A 27432-nucleotide genomic window follows, 5' to 3' on the forward strand; every position below is an offset into this window, starting at 1 on the left:
GGTAAAAATGATATATCCGGCATCTACTTCTGGCAGGCAGCGTTTTGTTTGAGGACGTGTGAGTCCGTGCACAGTGTGGAAATCCGGCGTCTCTTCAGGAGAAGCACTTCCACGATGCAGAAAATCGGAGCCAATGATGGTGATAGATGGAGAGACGGGAACCTTGCAGCAGGGACCGTGCCAACCCGACTGGGGCCTCGCCAAAAAACAGCGGGGAGGAAGACAGGGAGAAATAAAGGCAGAGAAGCACAAAGGCATGGAGGGAAATAAAACTAAAATTCTCAGGGAGTCTATACAGTCTGTCATTGCAAAGTGAATCCAACAATGTCAGAAAGCAGAGTTAAAATGTGTGCCAACTTGTTATGTAACTTGTCTGCAAGGATAGCATCACAAACTGCAGTAGTAGACATGGACTGTGTGCAATAGGCTGCAATGAAATAAGGCTGGAAGAAGAATCCATCCTTAAATATGCTTTAATATTGTTTAAAAAAGCAGACCTGCATTTTAGGCTAATTTTATTGTCGTTGGACTTGCAGATAACACAAAACTACAGGTTGGTAATTTCTGAATAATTTCCTGCTAAGAGATGTTATTTGGTGCTAATTATAGGGACAATGGAGACAGTGTTCAATTGGTGCACTTAGTTGCTAATCAAGAGAGTATTGTAGTTTTATGCACAGCGGGTCAGCTAATCATGCAAAAAATGTGTAACTTCTCTAAAAGGCAAGCATACAATTCAATATATAGTTTATAATATAATAAAGTTTCCAATGATACTTAGATTTAAATGGAACAGTTCTTCAAAGGAAATTCCTCTTGAAATCACAGATTAAACAACTAAAATGTCTAAAATATTATATTTTCACCATAATTAAAAACATCAACAAACACAATGACATTGTTTTTCCAGGAAACTTTCTAGAAAATTATGGTCGGTGAAAAACTCACACACGAATAACCAAATTTAAGGTAATAGTGCGATGAAGGTGTTTACATGGTTCACAGTAACTTCCCACAGTGATAGACTTGAGGAGTTGGGAATATAATACGACAAAGGTGGAACGTTAGTTGTAACTTGAAAACTGTTTTGATGGTGCAACAAAAAGTGCATTTTCTTTCTCTATGTCAATCTCATTTTCAATATACCTGCACCTAATCAGACTAGGCTGACAAAATTACAAGCGTTAGAGCAGCTATAATCAATGTTTTTATATTAACAGTGAATCAAATGACTACTTGTATGTGAAAGCAGTGGCTCGTAGAGTTGAACTCACTGCGAATCATCACTTTTTTTGTTGCCCTCAGTTCTTCAGAGCGTTTTAGCCTCTTTCAGCTCCCTGTTTTGGTTTTATGGTGATAAACTTTTACTGTTTTTGTTCATTCTCATCAGCGTTGTTTCTAGACACAGCAGCTGTGGAAAAAATAATCAGAGCAGAGCTAAAAGTTCTCCATATCAACTTAAGTGGCCAAAAAAAAATCAATAATTGCAGGTTTAAGGTTACCATTCGCGAGATCATGTGAGAATCCATCTTGCCAGGCTTGAAGTTGTGCGCTTGTGGCCGAAACACAGTGATTCAGACCAATCAGTGTCCTATGAGGAACTACTGGCAGCTACGAGCGTGGTTTTAAGTGGCTAAGTACATAGCTAGCTACACTGACTTCTTGTTAGCTTCCAAAATTACTCAGACTTCGGCTTGTTGTTGTGTTTCCTCTATGGTGAGATCTGCCAAGTATGTTTTTTTCACACTTTCCAAGGACGACTTCTCAGACCATCTGGCGTGTCAGGTTGGGTTTATTATTATATTGTGATCCAGCAGGTCAGAGTTCAGCTTTGTTCTACTTTGACCTGTGAGTAGAAACAGTGGAAATAGAGGAGTCACTCTAGCGCTGTGTCATCATCTTTTTTTAGCACAGTATAACTACGATACAGAACCAAACCATACTTGATGTAGAAGTTTATTAAGTAAACCAGATGTGTCTCCTTACAGTGCGACCTTGATGCCAGAAAGTTATGGCGCTGTAATTATCAGAGCGTTGCGTTACTCTGGTTATAATCAACTAATTGTTGTTGTTGGAAGGGAAATGAACAGGTGCAGCAGGTTCACACCTGTTCTCTCACTGGACTGTTCCTAGAAATTCAGGAAGTCACACACTGAAGAAGAAGTCAATGGAGCAAGCCGAGGAAAGCTGGGAAAAATGTCCTGAAATGTTGTGAACTTCACAGTTTATTGACACATGAGATTGGATTTTTCCCTTAGGTATACAGATTACTAATGTGTATAGAGAAGTTTTGATTTGATTTGATCTTTATTTTTGGGTAAAATAAAATAAATAAAAAAAATTATTGTATTTATTGTAAAATTAGGTTAGTAGAAAATCAGTGGAGGAAGTGGAGTCGTATCTGTTTTTTTGAAGCGGTGACCCGTACATCATCACAGTCACCACGGCAACAGAGTAGCCATTTGTAATTCTCTAATTAGATCCACAAATAGCAGAGCGTGTTTATTATCCTCTATCGCTTTCTATCAATCCAGCGTTTCATCTCATTATCGGCGAGACCTCTGCTGTCTGTTACACCTGCCTCTTCTTCTTCTTGTCAATACGTCCTGTGTGTGTACTGTATTTGCTGTGTGTATCTGTGACCTTATGTGTTAGCATATTATTGTATGTGTGTGTGAGTTTGCTGGTTTCAACCAACAGTATTGACTGAGAGGATATTACCTTCCATTTTCAGCCCATAATAGCCACTTCAATAATAATGAGCAGGTTAACCTTTGCAGCTGCGCCTGACCCAAACTCAAAACAACATTCTCCTCTGAACTCAGCTCGTCCACAACACGACTCGGATCTATAAGAACCGATGGAGAACATCATTACACAAAGAAAACTCACAAGTAACACTGGTTCTATGAATGTGACGTCAAAGACAACTCCAGCCAAAGACGTCACAGATATCTGTCATGTAATGTGACTGTGTGGATCGTGTCAGTAAAATCAAATCTACTGAGAGATTATTGGCCTTATTGGTTATTGGTGAAACTACCGGCTGCTGATTTTCAGGGTGTGGTTCTGTCTGTCTGGGGTGTACGCGGCCTACTTGGACGATGTAGTTATATTCAGAGATAAACGCACGGGACATTGTTTCTCCGAGCCTTCAACCTGGTAGTTATGTCCAAGATTTGAAGTTTTGAAATGTTAAAACCGTGTATGACTAATGTGAATAGAGTGCAGACATTTCACACTTCTCATGTTTCATCATTTTATGCTGGCAGGCAGTGGAAATCTGCAGAATATGGAACGACTGCCAGGGAAGGGACAGCACTTCTCCTCAGGCCTGCTGGCGTTTTTACAAGGTTACTACTGTTGCCTGGGAGGAGGCATCGCCTTGAAGGCTAAAGTCAGGGGACTAAAGTCTCTCAGATTACATAAAAGACTGTAACATGATTGGCTGCAGCCTTGCTCTGCAAGATGTGCACTGATGAACATCTGTGGCTACTTTTAAGGTGGATGTGCGGCGTACACCTGCCACCACTGCTGCATAACATCCCCATTATGCCTCGCCTCGCCTCTCCAGACCCTGATAGACAATAGAGCACCTGAGCTGATTGAGGCTGCATGTCTGTAGAATACAGATGGCTGAGTGGACAGAGAGAGAGGGACCGTCTCTCCACCGGAGAAAAGCTCTTTTGTTTTGTTGGAGGTCACCAGTAGTCCTGTTTTCGGTTTTGTTTCAGTTAGGTAAGTTTTATCTTGTTTTATTTGGCCTTGGCTTTTCCCTTCCCCTTTTAAAAGTTGGCTGGGCCTCCAATTCCTTTTGTCTTATTGCTCTTATTTATTCAGCAATAAATATTGTTTATTTTGGGGTGGGGTGGGGTCTTACATGTCATGAGCCATAGTTGTGTAAAAGGCCGTAACAGAGAACATAAAGAGAATCAAACGTACATTCTGTCCATTGTCAACACACATGAATAGATGCAGACAGACACACCAACTTGTAGGGCTGCTCAGAATTTTGCTCAGAATCAGATTTGGCTGTTCAGTACGAATATTTGACTATTTGTTCCTTTTTTTCATATAGACTATCAAGCAACGTTTATTCAACTGCCAGATTTTTCAACGGGGTTTGTAACGTTCAGTAATATAGTAAACAAGCCAAGTTAGCGCCGAGCTAATACACTCTGCAGCTACAACACACGGCACACTGACTGACAAAACCCCCAAAAACGACTGCTCGACTTGAGGAATCTCTGTCGACGGAGTTGTGTCCGACTGATGATTCGAATCTTCGACTTTCAGGGGGCAGCCCTACGAGCTTGTATTAAAAACCGATGGCTCATGTCACCTCTCCACTCTCCCTGCTCCAAAACAGAGAAGACAACAGTCTTGGTAAAGTTTGACAGTAAGGTTTATTGAATGAACAACCATGCTGACTGAACACGTCCACGATCACATCACAAACCCAATATCCCCATCAGGTCCATCGTCATAATTCGCGGTTTGAAGCGAGTTGAAATTCAGTTCACAATCTGCGTTTTTTTTTTTTTTTTGACAATTCGACCTCAACGTCCAAAATCACTTCTTGAGACACGAGTGGAATGAAACGCAACAGAATATGGATGAGCTCAAACTGTCTGACTTCTGTCTTTCTATCAGTGTCCCCACAGCGGAGGCGGTTAATATTCGTCTTCGCTGTGATGAATACTCTTGTTTGTGACCTTTAGACATGTGTTCAACAACCATGTATTGTGTCTAGTTATTAGCTCAGTGAGCCCTCGCATGTCTACAAGACATTCAAATTCAAACAAAGACAGTAGTCATTTTCCTGTTGACGTGAATGCCCAGTGTTTGTGTGTGTGTTTGTGTGTGTGTGTGTGTGTGTGTGTTGTAAGTACCCTTTAATGACCCATCGCCTCAGCATCTACTATAACTCCCTCTATTTTTTCCCTACGTGTCGACCTATCCGTCACTCCGGATGACGTGAAACAGTGTGACGTTGTAGAGGACCTGGTGTCCGTTGTTCCAGGCGTACAGCGCTCTCTCTCTGGGGTTGTAGTCCATCATGCTGATGTGGGAGTACTGGTTGTGGAAGGGGATGTCAGTGTACTCGTACGTGGAGGAGTTGGTGTGGTAGGCAAAGTGAACCTTGGCCCCGGCCAGGTGGGAGTTGGTGACATACAGGGTGCCGCAGATAATGAAGGCCTCCCCTGCGCTGCGCTTAGGAAAACCTGTGTCCCAGCTCTGGAGGACCTCCAGCGAGCGAGGGTCCAGACGACTCACCTGGAGACAGAGAGCGAGGGTTCACAGAGATCATAAAACTGTTCACATAGTTTTTAAAAATCCATCAATGACTGAGTGCAGAAGTGAGCCAGATATTTGTTGCCTCCATTGATGGACAGTAACTAAGCACACTTGATCACATATTGTGCTTGAGTACAATTTTCAAAAAATCAACCAGGTCGACATATTGGCCGATATTAGCTTACTGTAGAGATGTCTGTATTGTCACATACCTACTCGATAACTAACAAGCAATTGCAGTCCAGAAGTGATGGATACCTTTGAAACAGTGCCGTTATTACATAGTTTGAGCACGAACAAATAATAAAATACACTATTCTATAATCAAAAATGTTTTTTTTGGTCACGTGTTTATGTAAAAAACAGGCTTGTCAAAGCTTGATAGACCTGCCGTGTCTAGTTACGGTTGCTATGCTATCCGTGCGTTTCCATCCACCTGCTTTTATTCACATTTTTAATTTGTGCATTAAAATGAAATGCAAAACAAAGGCAACAGATGTAGCGATGTAACTGTAAGACTGTAACCCTCCTAAAATGAATACATGAAATAAACAAACATGCTATATTTCCATCGTGTTTTCTTCATGTTTTTGTTCATTTGAAGTTTGACTGGCGCTCTTTTAATTACGTCATCTCATTACGCCGCCTTCTCCTGCGATGGTTTAATGATGCACGACTGCGGCCACCAGCTGTATATCTTGGAAATGTGCATTCATTAGTGTTTTCTTTTGCCAGTGTTCTGGAAATTCTGTCAGAATTTGCATTATATTTGGATGGAAACTTTTTCCTCTTTGATTTCATCCTGCATTTTCCTCCTTGCTGAAATAGAGTTTTGAAATAGGGATTTTCTTTGAGTGTAATTTAGTTTTTTGAAATGGATGAATTGTATTTTAGTTATTATTTTCATGTTGGTGAACCCAAACATGTTTTGTTTACATTTTACTGAAACCCATCCGTCAATCTTTAGATTTATGACACACACACACACACACACACACACACACCACCCTCCCCTTCTTGTCCTCTTGCTATATGCAGTGGGTTGTAACAAGTATATGGTGATAGAGAAAATTAGCTGCAAACTGCGTATTAAAATCATGTTGGGAAAAGCTACACTCGCTCTTTATTATGATAGATTACATTATTCAAAGCAGCACCGTGTCTCTGTCAGCTGTTTTAATGGATTTTTAAAAGCCGTGGGAGTTTATGACTTCTGGAAGGTAAATCAAACCTGCTGACAGCAGCAACTTCTCACTGAAACAAATAAATCAGTGGGTTTAGATTTAGATGAAGTCATTTAACATTAAACGTTATTCAAATACAGTGAGAACACATCTTCGTGTTCTTTGCCTGTTATTTTGTTTGCTTATCACAGGAATAGGAGCACACATATAAGTGGACTGCACCATAATGTTTCCAGCATTCGGGATGGAGGTGTAGACGGCCCAGAGTCCCATCTCATCAGCCATGAGGTCGATGTCAGAGGATCCTCCCCAGCTGTAGGGGAAGGTGTTGTTGTATCCAGCTCCACTCAGGCTTCGCTGGAGCAACACGCTGCGAGAGCGGAAATGGTACTGAACCTAAAAAGACAGACGGATACATCTCTGGTCATCTGATTATCAAACTGTTATTTTCTCCTGTGTTTCCACTCAAGCCCACTCTCCTACCAGGATGTTGCTCTGGTGTTTGTTGTAGTAGAGGGACCCGTTGTAAACCACATGGCCGGTTCCTGCCCAGGGGTGGGGCAACAGATGCTGCACAAAGTTCTGCCCCTTTGTGAAATCCCCCATGGTTCTGTACTCCAACACCCGCCTGCCCTTATAGTAGCCGTCCATCGACCACACCTGATGGAGGAAGAAAGGGAAACAGAAGATTTAGCTCGCGTCTTACCTCTGTATCCAGGATGCAAAATTAACACCTACCAAGCATTCAATTTGTGAATTAGCATGTTAGAGTTAGCATGGTCACCTGATTAGCTAATGACATGGTGTTTGGCTTTTGACTGGTACTCAATCTCTGTCCCTGTGTGCCACCGCACACCTCAAGCCAATGAAATCAAGGCAAATGAGTGAGAGCAAACCAAAGACAATTAACTGACCATCCGCTAAACTCCTCCACCCGAACAGTAGTTGACTAATCATAGCTTAGCAACTGTAACTAGGCACTAGAAATCCAAGCTTGGAATTTCACCCCATGCTGAAGAGGCTATAAAAAGAGAGACAAAGATTCTAGAGGGTTGTGCTTTCTTGAATTGCTTTTCTTAAACCAAAAAAATACAAGCAAAAGTGTTAAATTAGAAAAAGCCACATTCAGGGCTGACACATCCACTGTAGGATTTCCCCCTCTGTGTGGAAGCTGGTCCTGGATGCTACTACTGTGTATCAGATAGTCCTGCTCTCTGTTGTATTTGGGGAAGTTTATACTCGTTACACAAGATAGTGTTTGTCAAACACATTTTTCTCATACAGTTGAAAATGTGAACATTAAATCATAAATCTAACCTCTGTGTTGCTATGCTTTTCTATACTAAGCATCCACACACAGTTATGTTACATCCACATAAGAGTCTGACCTTGCATTTTTCCTCATCATTACTTCACTATAATATAAGAACTAGCTCGTAACAACAACCACAACAACAACCATGCCGTTTCTTTATGTGCATATTTAAGACATTTTTACATGGCTCCAGTCAGCAGGAGAGAGAGTTTTCAACCCACACACAGTCAAGGTTAACACTCTACAGTTAATAAAATCTGAGATCCCTGGAGAAACTAACGGACCGAAAACGAGAGAAGACGAGGAGGGAGGGACAGCATGGCGGATTAATTACCCAAAGAGGGACGAGAGGTGAAACAGATGAAAGAAAAGAGCAGAGAGCGCTGGTAAGGAGAAAGCATTGTGAAAAAGACATTCTTTATTCCCTCTGCAAACAGGGAACAGTACAGAGGGCAGGAAATAGGGAGAAAATGAAAAGGATCTTTTTTTTTTTCGTGGGTCAAAGAAAAGAAAATCTGTCCTGCAGCACTGTGTTTTAAATTACAGTTAATTTGTAGTCGCAACATTTAAAATTCCCACTGAATTAGAGACTTTCAGACAAAGGTAACTGATTACAGCGATTCTGGGGGACTTCAATAACAAAATGTTTAATTGAGACTCAGCTTGTGGTTCGCAAAGACAATGAAACAGACTGATTGCTCTCTCTCTGCCACCAACACTTTCTTCGCTCTTCTAAATACCTCCCATTCCTCGCTCTTCTTCTCTCTGCTCCGCCAGCTCATCTGATGAAGCTTTCTCTATTTTAATTCCCTTTAAAACAGTGTTTCAAAGGAACACGAGTCCCTTTGTTTTCTGGCAGCTGTAATCTTCTCGCATTTGACTGCACCGTTTGCTTTATATAAACAAGCTCCAGACACTGATTATACAACGAACGGTGCGTGCAAGAAAGTGAGTGGGGATTTTTTTTGCTGTTTGCTCACACCTTACAGAAGTTTTAGAGATTGTTGCACCGTTTCCTTTTAGTGCTCCTTCCCAGTTGGCCCACTCCCACATTCCCTTAAAGGACAGGAACAGATTATTTCAAGTCTATCCCAATACAATGAAGTGCAACTACAATATAAAAGATAGATAACAAAATCCACAGTTCTCGTTCTGGGCAAATATTTAGACAAAAACAAGACACTCAGTTTCTGTGACTGTCATACTGTATCATCGGCGCTACATGGACCCACGTGGGGAAATCAAATTACGATGACTGACAGCATGCAGCACTTTACTGAACCTTATGTTTATGGCGTCACCAAGAATTAATGAAGAAATAACGAATAATGAGCATGAGTATCGCTCGAGACTGCATCGTGACCGTCACACAGGTAGAAACAGGTCAACAAAGAGGCATCTTGTAGCGTTTTATTACGGGGAAGTTACTGTGGGGAACTGCCAAAACACACATGAAGTCGGACACAAACTCAACACTAATATATTAGAGAAATATAATCCCTGCGCTCGTGTACTGAAGCGCACACACGTTGCCTTGGTTACTAGATGATTGTTGCGTGAATAAATACAAATCACTCATGCAGATCGCTTTCTCAGCATATTACAATCAGTATATGGATTTAACAGTAGTTTAAAAAGCAGGTTTTCCCCAGAAAAAGTTAAACTGCTCTCAATATGTGACGTCATCTGACAAAAAACAATGTGCAGTCCTGACAGATTACTTTATAAAGATAGGTAGGTCACAGAGAAGCCGACACACAGACCTTCCAAATCTCAACAATTCAACGTGCAGACCCGTGCGTCAAGCAAGCTGATTGGTTGATTCCTGTTAGGAGGCGGCTTCAAAATAGAGACGAAAAAACAAGTAAAAGTTCAACTAAAAATCCATATAATTTCTAATCCTTGCATCTTGCATTGAGGTACACGCAGCTCTTCATTGTCTACAAACATTGTGATCATTATTTATGTCTGCTTATATGTTGTGCTGCTGTCACTGTACTGAGCGTTTGCTCCATGCTGTGCCGAAAACAAATTCCACCGACTCTGGTTGCATGGACATTAAAGTGAAGTGGAGTGAACGTCTGGAACATCTCCAAATGACCACAAATGTGTTTGTTCTCCTACGTGGAGCCTAGAGAGGCATGTTTGAGCCTTAATGCAAACTAAGTGATTACTCTACTGCATTTAACGCAGGGCTGTTTTCAATCTTAACACCCGGTGACCCAAATCATTTACCTCTATTTGATGGACAGAATAGAGGAACTGAACAGAACAGCTGGAAAACAGAAGAAGAAGACCCCCTCGATTTGTCTAACCCTAACTCTTCTAAAGCCTCATATTATCTTCAGCTGGAACAAGGACTGTGGGTTTGTCCCTTATTTCTTACAGTGGAGCCACGCCAGGAAGGGATCCCTTCATGGTCAGTACGGAGAGGAGGAATAATTACAGCGGCCACTGACCCTTTAAAAATTCAAACCTATCTTTAATGTCTACAGCAACCTGTCTTGACCTCTTTTCCTCCTCTTCCTCTCCTGCTGTTTTTTCTTTTTCATCGCCTCACATGCTTCTTTCATCCCATCCTGCTTGTCTGTCCCGACTGTTGCTCTTTTGATCAACCTCCTGCTTCCCCCCCACTCTCTCTCTCTCTCTCTCTCTCTCTGTTTCTTCCTCTTTCTGTCCACCCCCTCTTCGGCTTTGCTGTCTCCCGTCCCTGCTTCACACCTCTTCACCAACAGGCCCCATTATTTCTCTCTCTCTCGTCTTTTGCTGCGTCTCTATCATCCTCCCTCTCCCTCTCACACTATCAGCAGAGACATCTTGACAGATCAGGGGATATCCACACCTCAGCAGCTGTTCTCAAATACAACGACAGGTGTGTGCGTGCGCGTGTGTGTGAGTGTGTAAAGTATAAAGTGTGCGCGCACATACCCACACATTCACAGACTGATGAGCTAATGAAGAATTCATAAATGCCAAACTGGGACCCTGTGCAGACACTGTAGTCATGGATACCAAAGGATGTATGAGAATGACTTTACTTACAACGTGTGTGTGTGTGTGTGTGTGTGTGTGTCTATGTGTGGCACTACCTCCACACAGCTTCAGTTGATAACATACAGGTTGCCCAGCCTGGAAACTCACTGATGGATTTCTATGACTTTATCTGACTTTTAAATAAAAAAAAAAAAATGAAAACACAAATTATTTTTGTCAGTCGGTAGGTGAAGCCTCTGATGCTCTATATCAGCAACCTTATGATCATGACCTTATGAAATATCAAAGGCCGCCAAGGTCACCTGCACATACATGCAGGGAGCGTTCAAAGACATCACAGTTTGGATTTGTATCTGTATTTCAGAAAAACTCCTGTTGTTATTTGTAATTTAGTATAATCATGGAGTGCAACAGTAACAACAACATCTGTCATCTCATTTTGGGTGCGAGAGCGTTCAACATACAGAAACACTACTGTGAAGGAAAATGTCATTTAGATGTTTTGTAAAATGTTGGTCTTTTACACCTGCAATAGGTTTTTTTGTCAGGTAGCCAGAAACTTGATGTTTGATGTGATAATGTTGCTGGATGTGCACGTTGGCCGTGTTGGCTAATAAGTTGGCCTCAACAACTGTAGAAGCTGAGTTTACACTTTAAAGTGTGCTATGCTACCACAAAACGTTGCAATGTGCCAAGAAAAGGCTGGGAAGAAGAAGACTGCAAGGCGGAAAACATGGGTTTAAACCATGGATGTGTTATAAGAACTGGATATTCAAAGATGGCTCTCCATTCATATGAAAGTTGTTCACTGGGCAGATACACAGTGACGCTCAGAGATATTTGTTTACAGTTTTACAGCAGCTCTTTTTCCAATGATTGTGAATGGGAAAAATGCTTTTGTAAAATGCTGAATAAATTTTTTCAAGCATGACAAACACCCGAAATTACTCTTTGTATTATCAGAATTTCTCATGCCGCAGTCTCCTGCAGAGATGTTTTCTTCAAATGTGCCCAGTGAGCAACTTTCATACGAATGAACTGGGCGCCATCTTTGAAAGCCGTATCCAGTTCTCCTTAATACGTCCACGGTTTAAACAATGCAAAATAAAATCAGCTGTGCAAATGTTTTATGAGTAAGGAAATCCATCCGACATGCTTGTCAGGTCTCAAGGATTCACGCAGTGTATTTTGGTAGGAAACACTAAATGTAAACAAACAAACACAAACTGTGTTTGTTTACAAGATAACTCCACAGGGTTCCTTTAAGTTTGAGGGAAAGCAAGATAAAAGTGATTTCAGCAGATTGCAGCTTCATATAGTTTCACTGGCTTATTTATAACACAAATCCAGAATAAACATTTACTGGATTTGTATAAAAAGCATCACTTGTGCGTCGCTGAATGTCACACTCAGATTTAGGAACATCTAGCTCCTGCCCATAACCTCGTAACTGTAACGACAGTCACACGGGTAACTGGGAAACAGAAGGCAATAACTGTGATACTGCTGCTGTGTATAGCTCCTTCTCATCACTAGGGAGAAGCTCTAATAGGGAACAGGCAAGGGTCACCATGGCGATATAAATCACACCTGGCAACTGGGAGACAGTCGCCTTGACAACTAGCTTAATATGCGCTCCCTGAACGGAGTGTGTGTGTGTGTGTGTGTAGGAAATGGGTGAAGACAGAGTGCACACAGGAGTCATGTTAGAAGTAAGGCTGCAAGACACAGAAAAATACATTAAGAAAAATATAGAGCTTAGCTACCTCGTGACCACATTCACAACACCTGCTTCACTTGTCACTCGCACACTCACACACACACACACACACACACACTATACACTTACCCTGCTGTCAGAGCTGGGAATCATGGCGTCAGTCATCCAGGAGCCAAAGCGGGACCCCGAGGCTCTCACGGTGATCGGGATGCTAACTGCAGTCAGGCGACCACAACCTGTTAACAAAGGATTGACGTGTTATGTTAAATCTGCAATGAATATCCTGAAAATAATGAATTTCATATATACAGTCAGCGAATTGCAAAGATTATGGAAGTGAAGCAACACTGTGTGTTTGAATTATCTGGTTTGGAGTGAGTGATGTTGTCTGTCAAGGTCACTTGGCCAGCTCCTTTATGAGCAGCCATCCCCTGCCACTAGTCACAACTCAATTTACAAACATTTCATGAAATCTATCAAAATAAAAAAGTTTGTACCCCAAGCAGGCAGGTTTTCTGTATAAACTTTTAAGGCTCAAGTCTAATATATATAAATAGGATTATACAACAATACATATTATGCATACTATTTTCTCGACTTTCCGTGATGAAAACACAACCTCATGAGTTACTTTCGAAAAGCAGCATAAGTAATACTTTTCTGAGTATTACTGAGTATTACTAACCCTCCAGCACGTACCAAGTTTGTTCATGCAGCTGTGTAGCCTGGTCTCCAGCAGTAAAACCCTCTGCTGAAGCTCGTCATAGTCGTACGCGCCAATCTCTTCCTGAATGGCTGTCAGGATGACTGACAGGTTGAGGAGCTCCAGTCGCAGGGTGGCCATCGTCTGTAGGTCCAATCTGTACTGCTCCACCACTGACAGAAGGGGCCGAAGCTGAGACATCTGGCCCTTTAACTCCTGTGGGCGCACAAAAGACAGGAACAAAAATAAGGTAGAGAGCAGAAGGGGTCCCCACTAATGTGGTTAAATCTGATCAAACACCTAGTTTCCTCTCTCTCTTTTGGGTTAGGTAGCTCGGAATAAAGCCACTGCTCCTTTACAGCCAATTGAGGTAGTTTATGTGTTCACCCTCTGAGTGTGACTACTTCCCTGCGGATGAGGTCTCGGCTAGTCTAACTGGGAGGAGACCCCTGAGTGACTTGAGACTCTTTCCATTCAGCTACGCTGAACAGCTTGCTTGTTCCTGTCTTCACTCCTCCATCCTGAAACCAGTGATTGAGAGAGAGGAGGCTTCCACAGTCTATGAGGACGTTTTTTTACATAAGCAACACCCCCCTTCAATGTGAATCTGTTAAGCAATTTGTCAGCTTATCTAATATGGGACAGTCTGGGAATCAGCATCACAGAGAGAGAACCTGTCATGGTCATCTCACATGATGTGACGTTCCCGTGTTCTCATCAACTTTTTACAGAGGAGCAATACTGCAACTGCAAACATACAATTCTGTATACAACCCTGTGTTGTAAAAAGACCATTAAATGTACCCTTGAACCCTTAAGAGGAACAGCCAGAAACACCAATACTGCAATATTAATGTTATTGATTATTTAATTTTTGTAGATTAGACAAACTACAAAAAAAAAGATTAGATGTGTGTATAATCTGAATGATGATCTGATTGTTTCCTTTATCTTCATCAGCCAATTTTGTTTTCTTCCTCTTTTCTGTATAAAGTACATCTTGGCTATGGTTATACAGTCCTTAACAGCCGCACTGTCACAGTCATTATTATCGTTAATATCAGCCTCAGTCTGAAAAGTATCAGACTTCTTCTAGCTGTGGTCTTTCACGAACGAATTATAGACGTAATCGTCTATTGGTGTTATTTCTATCGCTCAAATTCTGTCGCGTCCTGAGAATGCAATAGATTTTTTATCAGTATTGGAGTCATCAGGTAATTTTCTTTCAATTTTCACTTAATTATTTCTAAAAAGTACAAAAAGTGTTTGCACGCCCAAATCAATTCGATTGTTTGACAACATCTCTGACTACAGGTAGACACCTGGTGCACTTTGTTGGTGAAAAGTTAAAAGGACTTAATCATGAAACTGAAGGACTATCGCACAATAAAGAAGGAACGATCTAACTGATTTCGGTGTGCAATCCCTTTTCGTACTTTTCAGACTCTTTGCTTAAACGCACCCTGCCTCACTTTTTCCGTGTTTGGTTCTGCGTTTTTTTCTTCTACTTAATTATTTCTACACATTCGGCTCTCACATATCCGTTGGGAGAAGCAAAGATGCAAGGAAGAGCGGCGAGTAGCCACGTTAGCCAAATGGAAAGCATCCCCAGAAAACGCAAGAGGGACTATATATCCCATCTGGCCTGGGAAGACCTCACAGTCCCACTGGAGGAGATGCAAGATGTGGCTGGAGGAAAGTGCATCTGGGCGACTCTGCACAGTTTGCTGGCATTGCGACCCAGATAAGCAGCATAAAATAGATAAACCAGTCTTTTTTTGTTGCATTTTGGCCTCCCCTCCACAGTTTAAGACAGCTTTTTCTATGACTGAAAATTGATCTTTTTAAAATGCTCTCACACTGGATAAATTTGAGCCACTGTGGATAGAGAGAACAGGACTTTGTCTGCGATCAGCTTGAAGGAAGATCAATGTCTAGTGTTTGAATTACATGTGACACAGCTGTGTGTAGCAGCAGGAGGATTAAGTGTTCTCCTTATATACCCCCTTTTGTTTCTCTGTTTTAGCCTCGACACTTAGATGTCTTTTCACCTTCACATCCCCCCAAAAAACTGTTTGCTGTGTAGAGAGAGAGAGAGAGAGAGAGAGAGGAGTTTGGATTTGATATGGAGAAAAGAGACGGATGAAAAGTGTCAAAAGCGAAAACAAAAACCTTATCATCTCCTCAGAACATCTCATACCCCCGCACGCAAACACAACAGCACATCCAGGAAACAGGCTTGGCAGTCAGTCAAACACTTTGTGTGTCTAATCCCTCCACTGCTATCTTCAAATTAGGACCTCAATACTATTCCGACATCGCCTCAAAACATTTTCCAAAGCTGTTTAACACTAATTTCTACATGCTTGGGTTGACCTTAATTTTACCCACTTCATCCTCACTGATTGGTATTGGCATCATTATTTGCATATAATTGTAAGTTCATTAATATGTATTAAAATCAATCTTGACAAAATGCTGAAAATGTCGCAGCTTGTTAGATAGTAAACACTTTACCTGACTAATCCCTCCCCCGCCACGTCTCCTCCTTCATCTTCACCTCTCTCTAATCTCTCCCCTCCTGTTTCACTCTTTTATCTCCCTCCCTCTCTCTGCCTAACCTTTACCTCCCCTCTTCACTTCCTCTTTCCTCCCATCCCTCGGTGATATGCAATAAGACATCTTTGTCTCTCTGTTCCCTGTTTCCTCCCCTTTTCTCCTCAATCGCTCTCAAGTGCTCAATCAATCCATCTATCTGTCTGTCTCAATCTCTCTGTTTGACCTCCTCCTCTCCATCTCCCTTGCCCCCCCCCCATGAGATAAAAATACTGTTTAGTTATTGATAAACTTACTGTACTGTAGCTGCACATCGCATAAATATTTACCAGTTCTGCCTCTCAGTGCAAAGGCAAAAGCTTATGTCTGCGAAAACCCCTAAGGAGCAACACATACACACACACACACTAACTGCATAAAAACTTAAAAACAGACCCCAGAGCCCCGTGATGCTGTTAAGAAGATACTCGGCAAAAGATGAAAGGCAGAATGGATTTATGGTGGGGCGGAAATTCTCTCTATTTGAGGAAGTAAGGGTTAGTGTGTGTGTGTGTGTGTGTGTGTGAACATGTTGCTCCTTGGATAAATATTGGATATATTATTCTATCATTTTAGGTTTATGAGCTTCTCATTACATTTTTCAGTTAATCTGTGTTATGTTTGCTGTTTGGTAATTTAAGAGAATAGTTTGGCATTTTGGTAAATACGCTTACTTGCTGTCTTGCAGAAAAGACAAGAAGCGTCTGTTTGGTAAATATGTAGCTAAAGTCAGCAGCTGGTTAGCTTGGCAGTTGTCAGGCAACCAGCGGAGACTCCAGGAAGTTCCTGCTCCCGGTCAAGAAATAGTCACACATAATAACCCCCCCGTAAAACAGTGAAAAATCTCAGTTTTTGTATGGATTAAACAAATCAGATACGTGTTAATCAGTGAGCTTCACAGGTGGTTGTTGGTGGATTTTTGGACAGCTAGCTTTAGTCTCTATGCTAAGCTATGCCAATGGCTGTAGCTTTATGTTTATCATACAGACATGAGAGTGGTATCTTCTCATCAAACTCTCGGCAAAAAAGCAAATACTTTCTAAAAATGTCCAAACTATTCCTGTACACTGTATTTAATGTGTTGATGTCATGCTGAGTTTGAAAGATTGGTTTTTTTTTATGACCTGGACTGAGGAGGAGGAGGTGAAATTCACCTGTACGCTGTGGCAGTAATAAATAGTATGGGTGCTGCGGGAGTCAGCATAGCAAGCTAATAACAGCACACAGCAAGTTGTAAATCATACAGTGTCTTTTCAAAAACTTTATTTTCACAAGTTTCTATCACTGTCCGTGCACTGAAGGATACAAACAATCAATGATTTTACGCCATCTCATGTCTGATTGTTGGAGAGTCTGCAGGTAAATGTTGAACACATGAAGCTGTGTCCCTTAAAAATAAGATGCTTTTACTGGTCTATACTATATTGTGTGATGTGTTATGTGTGTTCCTGATGAGATCCTGTGGCCTAAAATGTTTTAGTAACCCAGTAAGCCACGATTTGGTGATTTGCACATGAAGAGACATTTAGACGTCTGGTTTAAATGAGGCCTTTATTTGGTTGAAAATGATTGCACTTAAATGTGAAGCATGTCCTAACTACAGACTGAAATATAGTCATTGAAATGCTGTTCAGACAACTGTTATATGTGACCTAGATATCTAAAAAACTTAAGCTTTTTTCCCAAATCCAGCCCACTTTTCACATTGATGTCAAAACAAGACACAAACCGCCAAATCAATGCTTACTGTGAGAGTTACATGCAGGTGCAGACAGTGTGCAGGGTTACTACCGTTTGGTGTTAGTGTTCAGTGTCATTAGGAGTCCGGAGCTGCCAATTGCAGACATTAAACCAGCAGTGTCACAGCTGATTTAACTGTTTAGATCATTCACCCCTCATTCCTCAGATTTGTAGCCTTTCATTCTCTGTGACTCTTGAGATAATCTTCAGCTTGCCTGCTGGTTTGTTGTTGGCACAGACGGCTGCCAGCGGCGTCATGGCAGAGAACGCCGAGCCTGATGAGATTACTACTCCCAATTTAAGAAGTGAAATACCTTTAGATTTCCCTCAATAAAAGGCAATACTTATCCAGTGAGGTAATCTTATCTTCTTTCCTGCAAATGTAAAACACCGACACCAAACTTCCACATGAACTCCCTTCGCTTTTGTGTGTCGATATTATGTAAACTTCATCATTAATATTAAAATGTCAGACTCATTCCAGACAGATTTCTTCTTGGACAGCTCGAAGTCTTAGTTAAGTGCAGTGATGCTGCAGTTTTGCTGGCACCTTCTGTACAGAGCTGTGTGACACTTTTACACGGCAGACATGAAGCCAGTGAATTGACAGCTTCAAGACAAATTTTGTCCCCTTCATGAAAGATGCTTGCGTGTCTGAGTACAGGCAGGAAGCTTCAGCTTGGCATGCGTGAAATCAATGTTTTCACACCAAAGGTTATGTGTTCCCTACAGCGACCGTCTTACACTGTGTGTCTGTCTGGGTGTCTGACTGTGTGTGTGTGTGTGTGTGTGTGTGTGTGTGTGTGTGTGTACCTGCAGGCCCTTAGCCGTCAGACTGCGGGGGTTGGCCACATAAGTGTGTAAACGTCCGTCCACTCCTCTCAGCAGCGGCTCAGAGTCTCGGACATACTGCAGGTCTCTGGATGTCCGCAGGTCTACCACCTCCATGGACTGACTCACATTCTGAACCTGACACACACACACAGTTGATATTATGAGTGATCATTGTTAGTATCCTGCATTGCCCGAAATGCGTATGATTGTTTTTGGCTGTTGTGTGATTAGTGCCACCTGTTATTTGTTTCCAAACACCTGTTTTCCTGCAAAACATGGCAGTGTGGTGATGTGAAAGAATATTTAAAGGGTTGGTTCACCCAAATTGTACATAATGTTTTTTACGTACTTATTGTGGTATCTAGCCATGCAGATGGTTTTGGTTTTATCTTCCCAGGAGACATCCATCTGTGAGATTTCCGCCTCCACCCCATTACAATAGAGATAAAAATGGAATTTCATGTGTGCTACTTACAGCATGAAAAATGGCATTCAGAAACTTTGTGTCCATCCAGAAACATTGTCCCCGTTTCTTTGGTTAATCCAGAGAACACATAGGGACTGTTCATTCTTTGGTCTTTATATATTTACGTTAAGTTTTAGATTAGAATTTCTAACATGCATGTGTGTGTATTATTGCGTCATGGTGACAATATAGACTTAATTGTTATAAATCAACAAGATTAAGAGTCCTCAGCCTACCTAGCAGCTCCGAGAGGCTATACTTCAGTAGAGCAGTGCTTTGAGCTTCATGCTAAGATCAGCATGCTAACATGCTCACAATTATAATGCTAACATGATGATGTTTAGCAGGTATAATGTGTGGAGCATGTTGGCATGCTAAAATTTGCTAATCAGCACTAAACACAAAGTACAACTGAGGCTGATGGGAATGTCATCAGTTTTGCAGATATTTGGTCATAAACAGTACAAATTAACATTTTGATCTGATGATGGTGCTCGATGAAAATTGAAGGGATCACAGTTATCCAAGCCACGGGGACCTTGACTCCCCGCACCTGACTGGACAATTAGCACCACCAGCTGTTTATCTTGACGAACCAACTACTAATAATGGCATAACGGTAGTGGGTGGAAACGCGCATTCATTGCACTACATTTGGATGGAAACATGAAAACAGCTACTGAATCTTTTAAATGTAATTATGTAAATCTGTGAGCACCACAGACAAAATTCCTTTCACCTCAGTTTTAAAGAGAAGGCGGCAGAAATCTCAGGGACAGATGACAAATAAAACCAAAAGAGAGGTGGGGAAATATATTTGGGGGTTATTTGCAGTCTGTGTTTAGGGTGAACCGACCCTTTGATATTCCAACCACCTCGGCTCGACAACATGATGCAAAGTCACACAGATCATATTTCACTTTGAAGGAGCTTCTCATTAGATCCATTTAAACATGAGAGTCTCACCTAGAATAAGTTCTGCTCTAAAGAAACAAACACTCCCACATGTCTTCTCATTAACCACCCTGAGATGCTACCAGATACTTCAAATCTCTTTTGACATTGAATGGAAGAAAAAAGATCTATTATAAAAATGACCGAGATATCCAGAAGTGATATGCAAACAAACAAACATACAAACTACACCCACACATCTCCCGCTGCAACACATGCTGTGGAGGCCGGAGACACACACACACACATTCACACTCACAGCAGGATCTGGGTGTCACTTCCAGAGAAACGCTGAGCTAATTAAGATTCATAAATACAAAAGCCTCCCAACAGGAACAAAGCGAGGAGAGAAGAGAAGACGATATTCCAGGTAGTGTTCATCTACCTTTCCCTTTTCTCACTCTTTTTTTGTGTGAAGAGATTACAGGATGTAACACCAGCAGTGAATGGAAAAAAAAAGAGTTATAATCCTCATGATGTTATCGTTTGTGTGCCTGTGCTTCGCCTTTACTTTGACGAGAATACAGGATGTATATATCCTCATGTGTGAGCCTTGGAGTAGTGCATGCTTTGGGAAATGTTTCCTGGCCTGATGGTGTTCAATAATTCATCAACTTCTGTCACAAATCACTTTTATTTCTTTCTCCGGACGCACATACATTGAGAGAAATGTGCTTACGCAGTCAAATGCATATCCTCACATAAACACACACATACACACATACATATACAAACACAGACATTCAAGCACACACACACACATACGTATATACAGAGCTACACCCTGCAATATAGAACAAAGTGTTTCTTTCCTATCCATCTGTCAGTGTTTCCTTTGAGTTTAAACTCTTTTGGCATGTTGAATGACTGGGAGTCTTTAGAGGATACAGCTACTGATGTGTCAGGGATACATCTGTCAGTGTGTGTGTGTCTGTTCATGTGTGTTTCCGCAAGTGTCAAAACAAAGAGACAGTCCAGTGAATATTTCATTCCAGTATGCTGCCTTTCCCCTGTGCTGCATCACAATGCTGACCACTGAAACATGCAGGGATGCACTCAAGAGTCAGACATACACAAACAAATACACACACACACACACACCTGTTCAGTCAGCAGGCGTAGTTGTCGACTCCGAGGGTCTCGTTTGCAGAGGTTTCGTGCCGGAGCGACCACCGTGCAGACACACCTGCCGTCAGGATCTGAGGCCGTGCTGTACACCTGCCAGCCCTCCTCTGAGCCCGGGTACAAACCCTGCACGCAAACAAGCTCTGTGTTAATGAAGTCACTGCAGGAATAACAAGGCAGCTGTGCATTCGACAGAGGTGGAGGTCAGCAAAGTAAAACTCATTAGTAAATTATGGGTTGTTTTTTTTTGTCAATAGCTCACATTTCTGAGGATATCAACCTTATTTCTATTGAATTTCAAACACGCGTTTCACATTCTATCTGATTTAAGTTTTACATTTTCACACAATGTTATTGAAACTCATCTAACTTTCTTGTGACATGCCTTGTAGTGCTAAAACAATAAGTCAATGAATGGATTTTTCGATCAATCCGGAGCCTGCTATACTGAAAAGTCACTAGCTCCAGCTTCTAAAATGTGACGACTGGCCACTTTCACTCACACACAAATTCAAAATTATTCTTTGTGAAATACCTTTGGGTGTTGGACTATTTATTGGACAAAAAAAAGGAATTTGAAGTCACCATGGACTCTGGGAAATTGTGATGGGCATTTTTTTGTCATCTTATAGACAAAACAATTCTTTGAAGAGATAAATAACCAAGACCAAGATAAGACAATACACTCAGATATCATACATTCATCAAATGTGCTTCTGCCATGTACAAACACCACAAGCTCCATGAAGACAAGGGTGTTATGGAATAATTTGCCCTGAATCATATCCCTCAGGAACTGCTTCCCTTCAGGCTGCATAAAAATTGTGCCTCCCATATCAAGTGTGTTCAAAAAATGACACACAGCATCCTGTAGGTGTGTGAGTTCAGTATATAGGAGTGCAGGAATTGTCTGTATTTTCATGTGAATGTGCCAATGTAAAAGACATAACAAGTTAATATTAATAAGGCAGTACATCATGCTGCGTGTTTTTAAGGCAAAGATAAAGTGACTGCTAAAGCTATACTTCACAGACCTTGAAATGTTTTATTTTTTGCTGTATTTTTGTTATTTTGTGTGAATCTGTTGTGCTTTTCAAAAGGACCCAATGAGTCATACTGAAGCAGTTTCTTTTGTGCATTTTCTAACACTCATTTGCTCAGCATCTCAGTATGCTATTCAGGTCAGGCTGCAGTTAGAAGGGTGGCCAAATATTTTCCTCTAAAAACGTTTCTGTCTAATTCTATCTTGCTGGTAAATCTCAGTAGGATTTCAGGAGCTGTTGACTGGACACATATTGTGATTTAAGTGTCCATTTATGTTTCTAAAAAGGAGAGCGCATGCTCTTTGCACTTTATTGTACTCGACTGCACCATGGACATCGCTGTCTAAATTGGATATTTCTCGTTTGCAGCTAAAATCAGCTGTGACGTCTCCCACATGTCTGTGTCCAGGAGAGCTAGCAGCAGAACTGGAGAGTTTCCACCCTCTGCATCCACAGCCGGAGCTGCTGTTCTCGCTGGCAAAAAGTCACCGGCTCCCCAGAGCGCCCAGAAATCTGCACAAAAAGTGATTTCCATCCTACTCGCAGTCCATACTAATGCACGACTTCACTTCTACTCTTGCTGGTACCATTTAATCCTCATATTAAATATACATTTCATCAACATTTGTTTTCTTAATATGGAAGCAACTTATAAAGGTACTAATCTGAGTTGCCTAATTGTTTCGTTACATGAAATTAAAATACGGCTGAATTCATAGCATCTTCTACTATCTGAATTCATGTGGTGTGATTTATGCTGTTATCCCCTCTTTGTTTGTTTTTTTCATTTCTAGTAATTGCAGTTACAAAAACTGGATTTTAAGTTGTTGTTTTTTTAAGATTCACAAATTCCGATTTTTAAATTAAAGCGTCCAATATTCAAAAAGAATTATTTATTCAAGTTGCTGAAATTGTGATCTGAAACATCTAGATAGAAAATTCAAACTTGAACATCAGTGCTTCCAAGGATACTTTTTCCTCTTGAATTGGTTAATTAGTCACTTATATCACATGACTGATTTTATTCAGGCTTGATTAATTATCCATGGTGGCCCGAATGTTGGTTCTAATCTTAAATTTTGGTTTGACGAACTGAATTTGATCAACTTAAAAACCTAAAAAAAACAACAAAACAACTTTAAGTGGCTAAAATCAATATTTTTATATAAACATTGGATCACAGGACTACTTGTATGTGAAAGGGTCGCTCATAGTGACAAATCCACAGAGATTTATCACCCGCCGGTGCAGTTTCCCTCAGCTCTGTGAAGCTTTACAGAATTTCAGCTCATTGTTTTGGTTTTTCCGGCCTGGAACTATACTGTTTTGGTTCACTTTCACCGCTCTCATAGTGTTGTTTTCCGCCGCAGCTGTTTTCAGCAAAAAGGCTCTAAAAACTGTACGCTACCTGTCCACCGCCAAACAACAGACAGATCAAATTAGCAACCAAAGCTGGTGAACACAGCGGAGCATTTAACAGCTAAAGATATTTCCCTCGGGAGTCGGTGAAGACCAAAAACAGAGCTAAAAGGAGAGTGAATATTGGACACAACTGAATGCCAGTGTTGCTCTGTATCTGCTAGATGTGTAAATAAGCAAATGTTAATAAACAATAAATTCTCCATATAAACTCAAAAGGTTAAATATGTCACAGTTGTGTTTACAGCTTGTTTTCTTTACCCTCGAGTGGCCAAATCAGTTATTGCAGGTTTAAAATCTAGTTCTTTAAAGCGCACCGCTTGAAATTACCTTCTGAATTCAGATAGATGTTTCTCGAAGTAAAATATTTCAATGCTATAAATTCAGTGGTATATAAATTGCAACTTTAGATATTAAGTAGTGGTTACATTTCACATTATATATATATATATATATATATATATATATATATATATATATATATATTCAGTTGTTTCTAAGATTAAAATGTTTAACTTCTTCCATAGAATTGTTTTTTTTAATCTTTTGCACCACAAAGAATAAAGCAAAATTCTTTTTTAATGAGAACAACATGCATTTGTTGTTTTCAAGGCCGCAGCACACAGTAAGACGCATAAATGTATTAATAGTTCTCAAATACAAAGCAACTTGTTATATAATGGCACAGGTTTCTTTTTTAAAATTTGGGGGTTATTTGAGACCTCATTAGGTAGTGCTGAGGTGACAGCAATTGTTCCCTGCGGTCTAAATGTTGGACCCAAGTCACAACACATTAAATGAGAGCACACGTGAAATCATGAGCTCATTTTGGAGAGATTTAATCAGGTCTTCAGTTTGACCTACTTAGTGTTAACATTTTAGAACAATGTAAAAGCAGCGGCAGAGCTCAACCTGACACACACCAGCCTGTGACAGTAATCTGGCTGAGAAGCTGCCCTACAAACCCTGAAAAAGAATAACGACAGAGGAGGCAGCCGGGAGGATGGAGGCGCGAGAGGAGGTACAGGAAGGGGAGGCGGGGGCCTGGAGGGAAACATCTGATAAATCAATCAGCTGGGTTTGGTGTGGTAACCTTGAAGTCCCATTTTCAGTGAAGCTGATGGGGTAAGCAGCGGTTTAATACAGGAGGACGTGGATGGGATGAGAATATAAGCATCGTTTGTGCCTACTGCTCGATGTAATTAAACAGAGGAGGACATACGGCACCTAAGGGCTCATTTCACACAAGGGAGAAATGATAAAAATCTACTCAGGCAGCTCAGCCGATAGAGATCAGTGCAAATAGAGACAGTAGAGAGCTAACAGAGCTAAATTCCTGCAAGAACTGAACAGAGAGAGGCAAAGGCAGAAGAATTAGGACAAAATACAACACTCAAAAAAGTGTAACAGCTTATTTTACACACAGAAATATAAATGTCTAAATGCTGTAATCAACCAGGGGAAATTGTACAGGAGAGGGTACTTCTGCAGTTGACAGGGGGTACGTGGAAAGATTGTGGAGTAGGTGAACTAATTTGAAAAAAATAAATACATCTACATATTGAGTCAGCTGTAAAACCTGAACACTACGTATTGTGAATGCGAGAGTGTGAAAAGTAGTTAGAAAGCAAGCAGGGAAGTCCAAACAGTTTGCTAAAATGTTATGGATTTAAGGGTTAAAAGAGATAGCTGAAGGTACTGGACTAACAGAGGAAATTGTTAGCTAACAGGAATGGATAAACCGTTTAAATAGCTGAAAGTAACAGAACAAAAATCTATTCAAATGAGCACATTTTGAACATGACGGGTGGTGTCGATGAAGGAGTAGTGGAGTTCCTCTGACAGGGCTGAGACGGCACATCAGACGGCTGCGAACAGCTGATGTCGCTCATAATTATATTCACATGTGGTTAAACTGATTTCAAGGAACATAACAGCTTCAGAGATTTTCTGTCTATCATGTCCTGAAGTAGCAACACTGCACCTCTAACATCTCCATCTGTTCTCAGCCACGTCGTGTGTGTGTGTGTGTGTGTAGGCGTCTACTTGCATGAGACTGCATGCACTTTGCTGAACTTGCAAAGTACTGCCAAATAGCAGCTGTGAGGTGCCTCCCGAGCCAGAAAGCTAAATCATGCAAAGCCCAAGTGCACACATATACACGAACACACACACACACACACACACACACACACACACACACACACAAACACACAGTATATATATAAGAGACCTGTATGTGCAGTGGCCCAGCATCAACATGTATGGGGTTGCCAGGGTGTTGCTAGGGCAACAAATTGCTGGCTGTCCCACGGGTGAGTCAGCCTTCCCCAGGAGAAATATCACCCCAGTAAGTCAGAGAGAGAGCAATCCCATTACCCCTCTGCGTGTGTGTGTGTGTGTGTGTGTGTGTGTGTGTGTGTGTGTGTGTGTAGCAGTGGGTGCATACTGTACATGTATGTGTTCTTTCTGACTCATACAGAAAAGATTATTTATTTATTTATCAGTGCTATTTATTCTTCTTTCTTCTTACACTGTGCTCTATTTTTAAATGTTGTTCCAAATATGTTCTTCTAAGCATTTTCTTTTTTATTTCTTTTCCTTCTTTGCTCTATTTTCTGCACCAGTGAACAGATCAAATATCTGCTGCATGTAGGATAAACGTTCTTGAATGTGTTGATCTCTAAATTTGACTCCTTTTCTAGACAGCCTAGGTGTGTGGCTGCAACTCAGAAGAATGTCACATTAGAGAGCTTATGCAATTATATCTACAGAGAGTGGGTGTTGACGAGTACAGAACAGCTGATTGAATCATGTGAGTGTACACTGAAAGAGCACAAGATGATAACTTCAGCTGCTGGTCGACACACAAATCTTCTGTACTGTTAAACTGACATTTTAGAGACTGTGAAAGAGGAACTTCTGGTGATTGGAAAATGAACTCTTCCTACAGTGTGTGTGTGTGTGTGTGTGTGTGTGTGTGTATACAGAATACATACACTGACGATTCGCTCATGTGTGCCCTCAGGAGAGGAGATGATGGTTCCATTGAGTCCGACCAGGGACGGCAGAGTCTGGGACATCCAGTTAGTTACCATAGCCATGGTGCTGAGCACCGCGCCAATCTTCAACATGGGAACGCTCATCCTGACACACACACATTCACACACACCACACACACACAAACACACACAGAAACTCTGGCTAGCTCTCACACACAGTCCAAACTGTTGTCAGCGGTCATGCTAAAAACAGCAGGTGCACAACATGATGCTACAGGTAAAACGTTGTGAGAGTGAGTTTTCAGCTCCCAGAATCCAAAGTCAGTGTTTGGTGTTAAAAAACGCAGCCGGGATCGTCCCACTGCTGAAGTCTCCGCTCCTACACTGCCACAGGTTAGAGAATAAATCCTGGAACACAAGCCACTCCAGATGCCTCCATGTGAAGACGCATAAAGTCCAAACATCCAACACACAGCTGGTTAGGTCCCGCTGAGCTGTGTGTTTCCTGGACTCCTTCCTTCGCCTGGCAGTAAGACGCTGTGGCTGAGCCAGCGCTGCTCTCTCATTTATCCACTAACTCTCTGCCTCTCCCTCCCTCCCTCCCTCTCTCTCTCTCTCTCTCTCTCTCTCGCCTCTCCCCTCTCCCTCTCTCACTCCTCCATCTCTCCCTCTCACTCACCTATTCTCTCAACTCATTCATCAAATGAGCACATTCATCCTCTTGAACTACATTTGCTTAAAAGAACAAGCGGAAAACATAAAATATGAAGTAAGATAACAAAATCCCACTGAACAATTATCTTTGTTGTCTATTTTCCCTCCCATCCTCCTTTTCTCCTTATTTTCCTGTCCTCTAATTTCCCATTTTCATCTTCATTGCAGTGAACACATTGATTTCTTTTCTTCTCTGTCCATTCCCCCCTTATTTTCCTGTATATTGATTAAATGCAAACGCCTACATGAAAGCACAATGCTTTGGATTGACCTGTCCCTGGTCTGTGTGTGTTTGAGTGTGTGTGTGTGTGAGTGTGTGTATTTGT

General features: G+C 41.3%; 1 protein-coding gene across 5 annotated transcripts; it reads right to left on the reverse strand.

The window, feature by feature from the left end:
* Positions 1 to 4899: 4899 nt before the first annotated feature.
* On the reverse strand, positions 4900 to 26536 carry LOC139294398 (noelin-2-like). Of its 5 annotated transcripts, none has more exons than XM_070916311.1 (9): positions 26396 to 26536; positions 26311 to 26331; positions 20905 to 21033; positions 18363 to 18518; positions 13211 to 13430; positions 12641 to 12747; positions 6966 to 7142; positions 6705 to 6878; positions 4900 to 5277 (listed from the first exon to the last, which is right to left on the reverse strand). In XM_070916311.1, the coding sequence occupies exons 1-9, from the start codon at positions 26534 to 26536 to the stop codon at positions 4957 to 4959; spliced, it is 1446 nt and encodes a 481-aa protein (XP_070772412.1). In that variant the 3' UTR covers positions 4900 to 4956. The 5 variants fall into 5 exon arrangements, with proteins under 5 accessions (XP_070772412.1, XP_070772387.1, XP_070772404.1 ...); XM_070916286.1 differs by lacking the exon at positions 26311 to 26331 and adding an exon at positions 19849 to 19861 and having other exon boundaries at positions 20897 to 21054; positions 26390 to 26536; XM_070916303.1 differs by lacking the exon at positions 26311 to 26331 and having other exon boundaries at positions 20905 to 21054.
* Between the last annotated feature and the right edge of the window lie 896 nt (positions 26537 to 27432).

The sequence above is a fragment of the Enoplosus armatus genome, chromosome 2, assembly GCF_043641665.1.
Source record: "Enoplosus armatus isolate fEnoArm2 chromosome 2, fEnoArm2.hap1, whole genome shotgun sequence".
NCBI classification, from domain to species: Eukaryota; Metazoa; Chordata; class Actinopteri; order Centrarchiformes; family Enoplosidae; genus Enoplosus; species Enoplosus armatus.

Coding starts and splice junctions, on each gene's coding strand:
- LOC139294398 (XM_070916286.1), bottom strand. CDS start 26,536: ATGAGCGTTCCCATGTTGAAGATTGGCGCGGTGCTCAGCACCATGGCT. Junction 13,431..18,362: donor TGACGGCTAAGGGCCTGCAG/GTACACACACAC, acceptor GTGCGCCCACAG/GAGTTAAAGGGCCAGATGTC. Junction 12,748..13,210: donor CAGCTGCATGAACAAACTTG/GTACGTGCTGGA, acceptor CTTTGTTAACAG/GTTGTGGTCGCCTGACTGCA.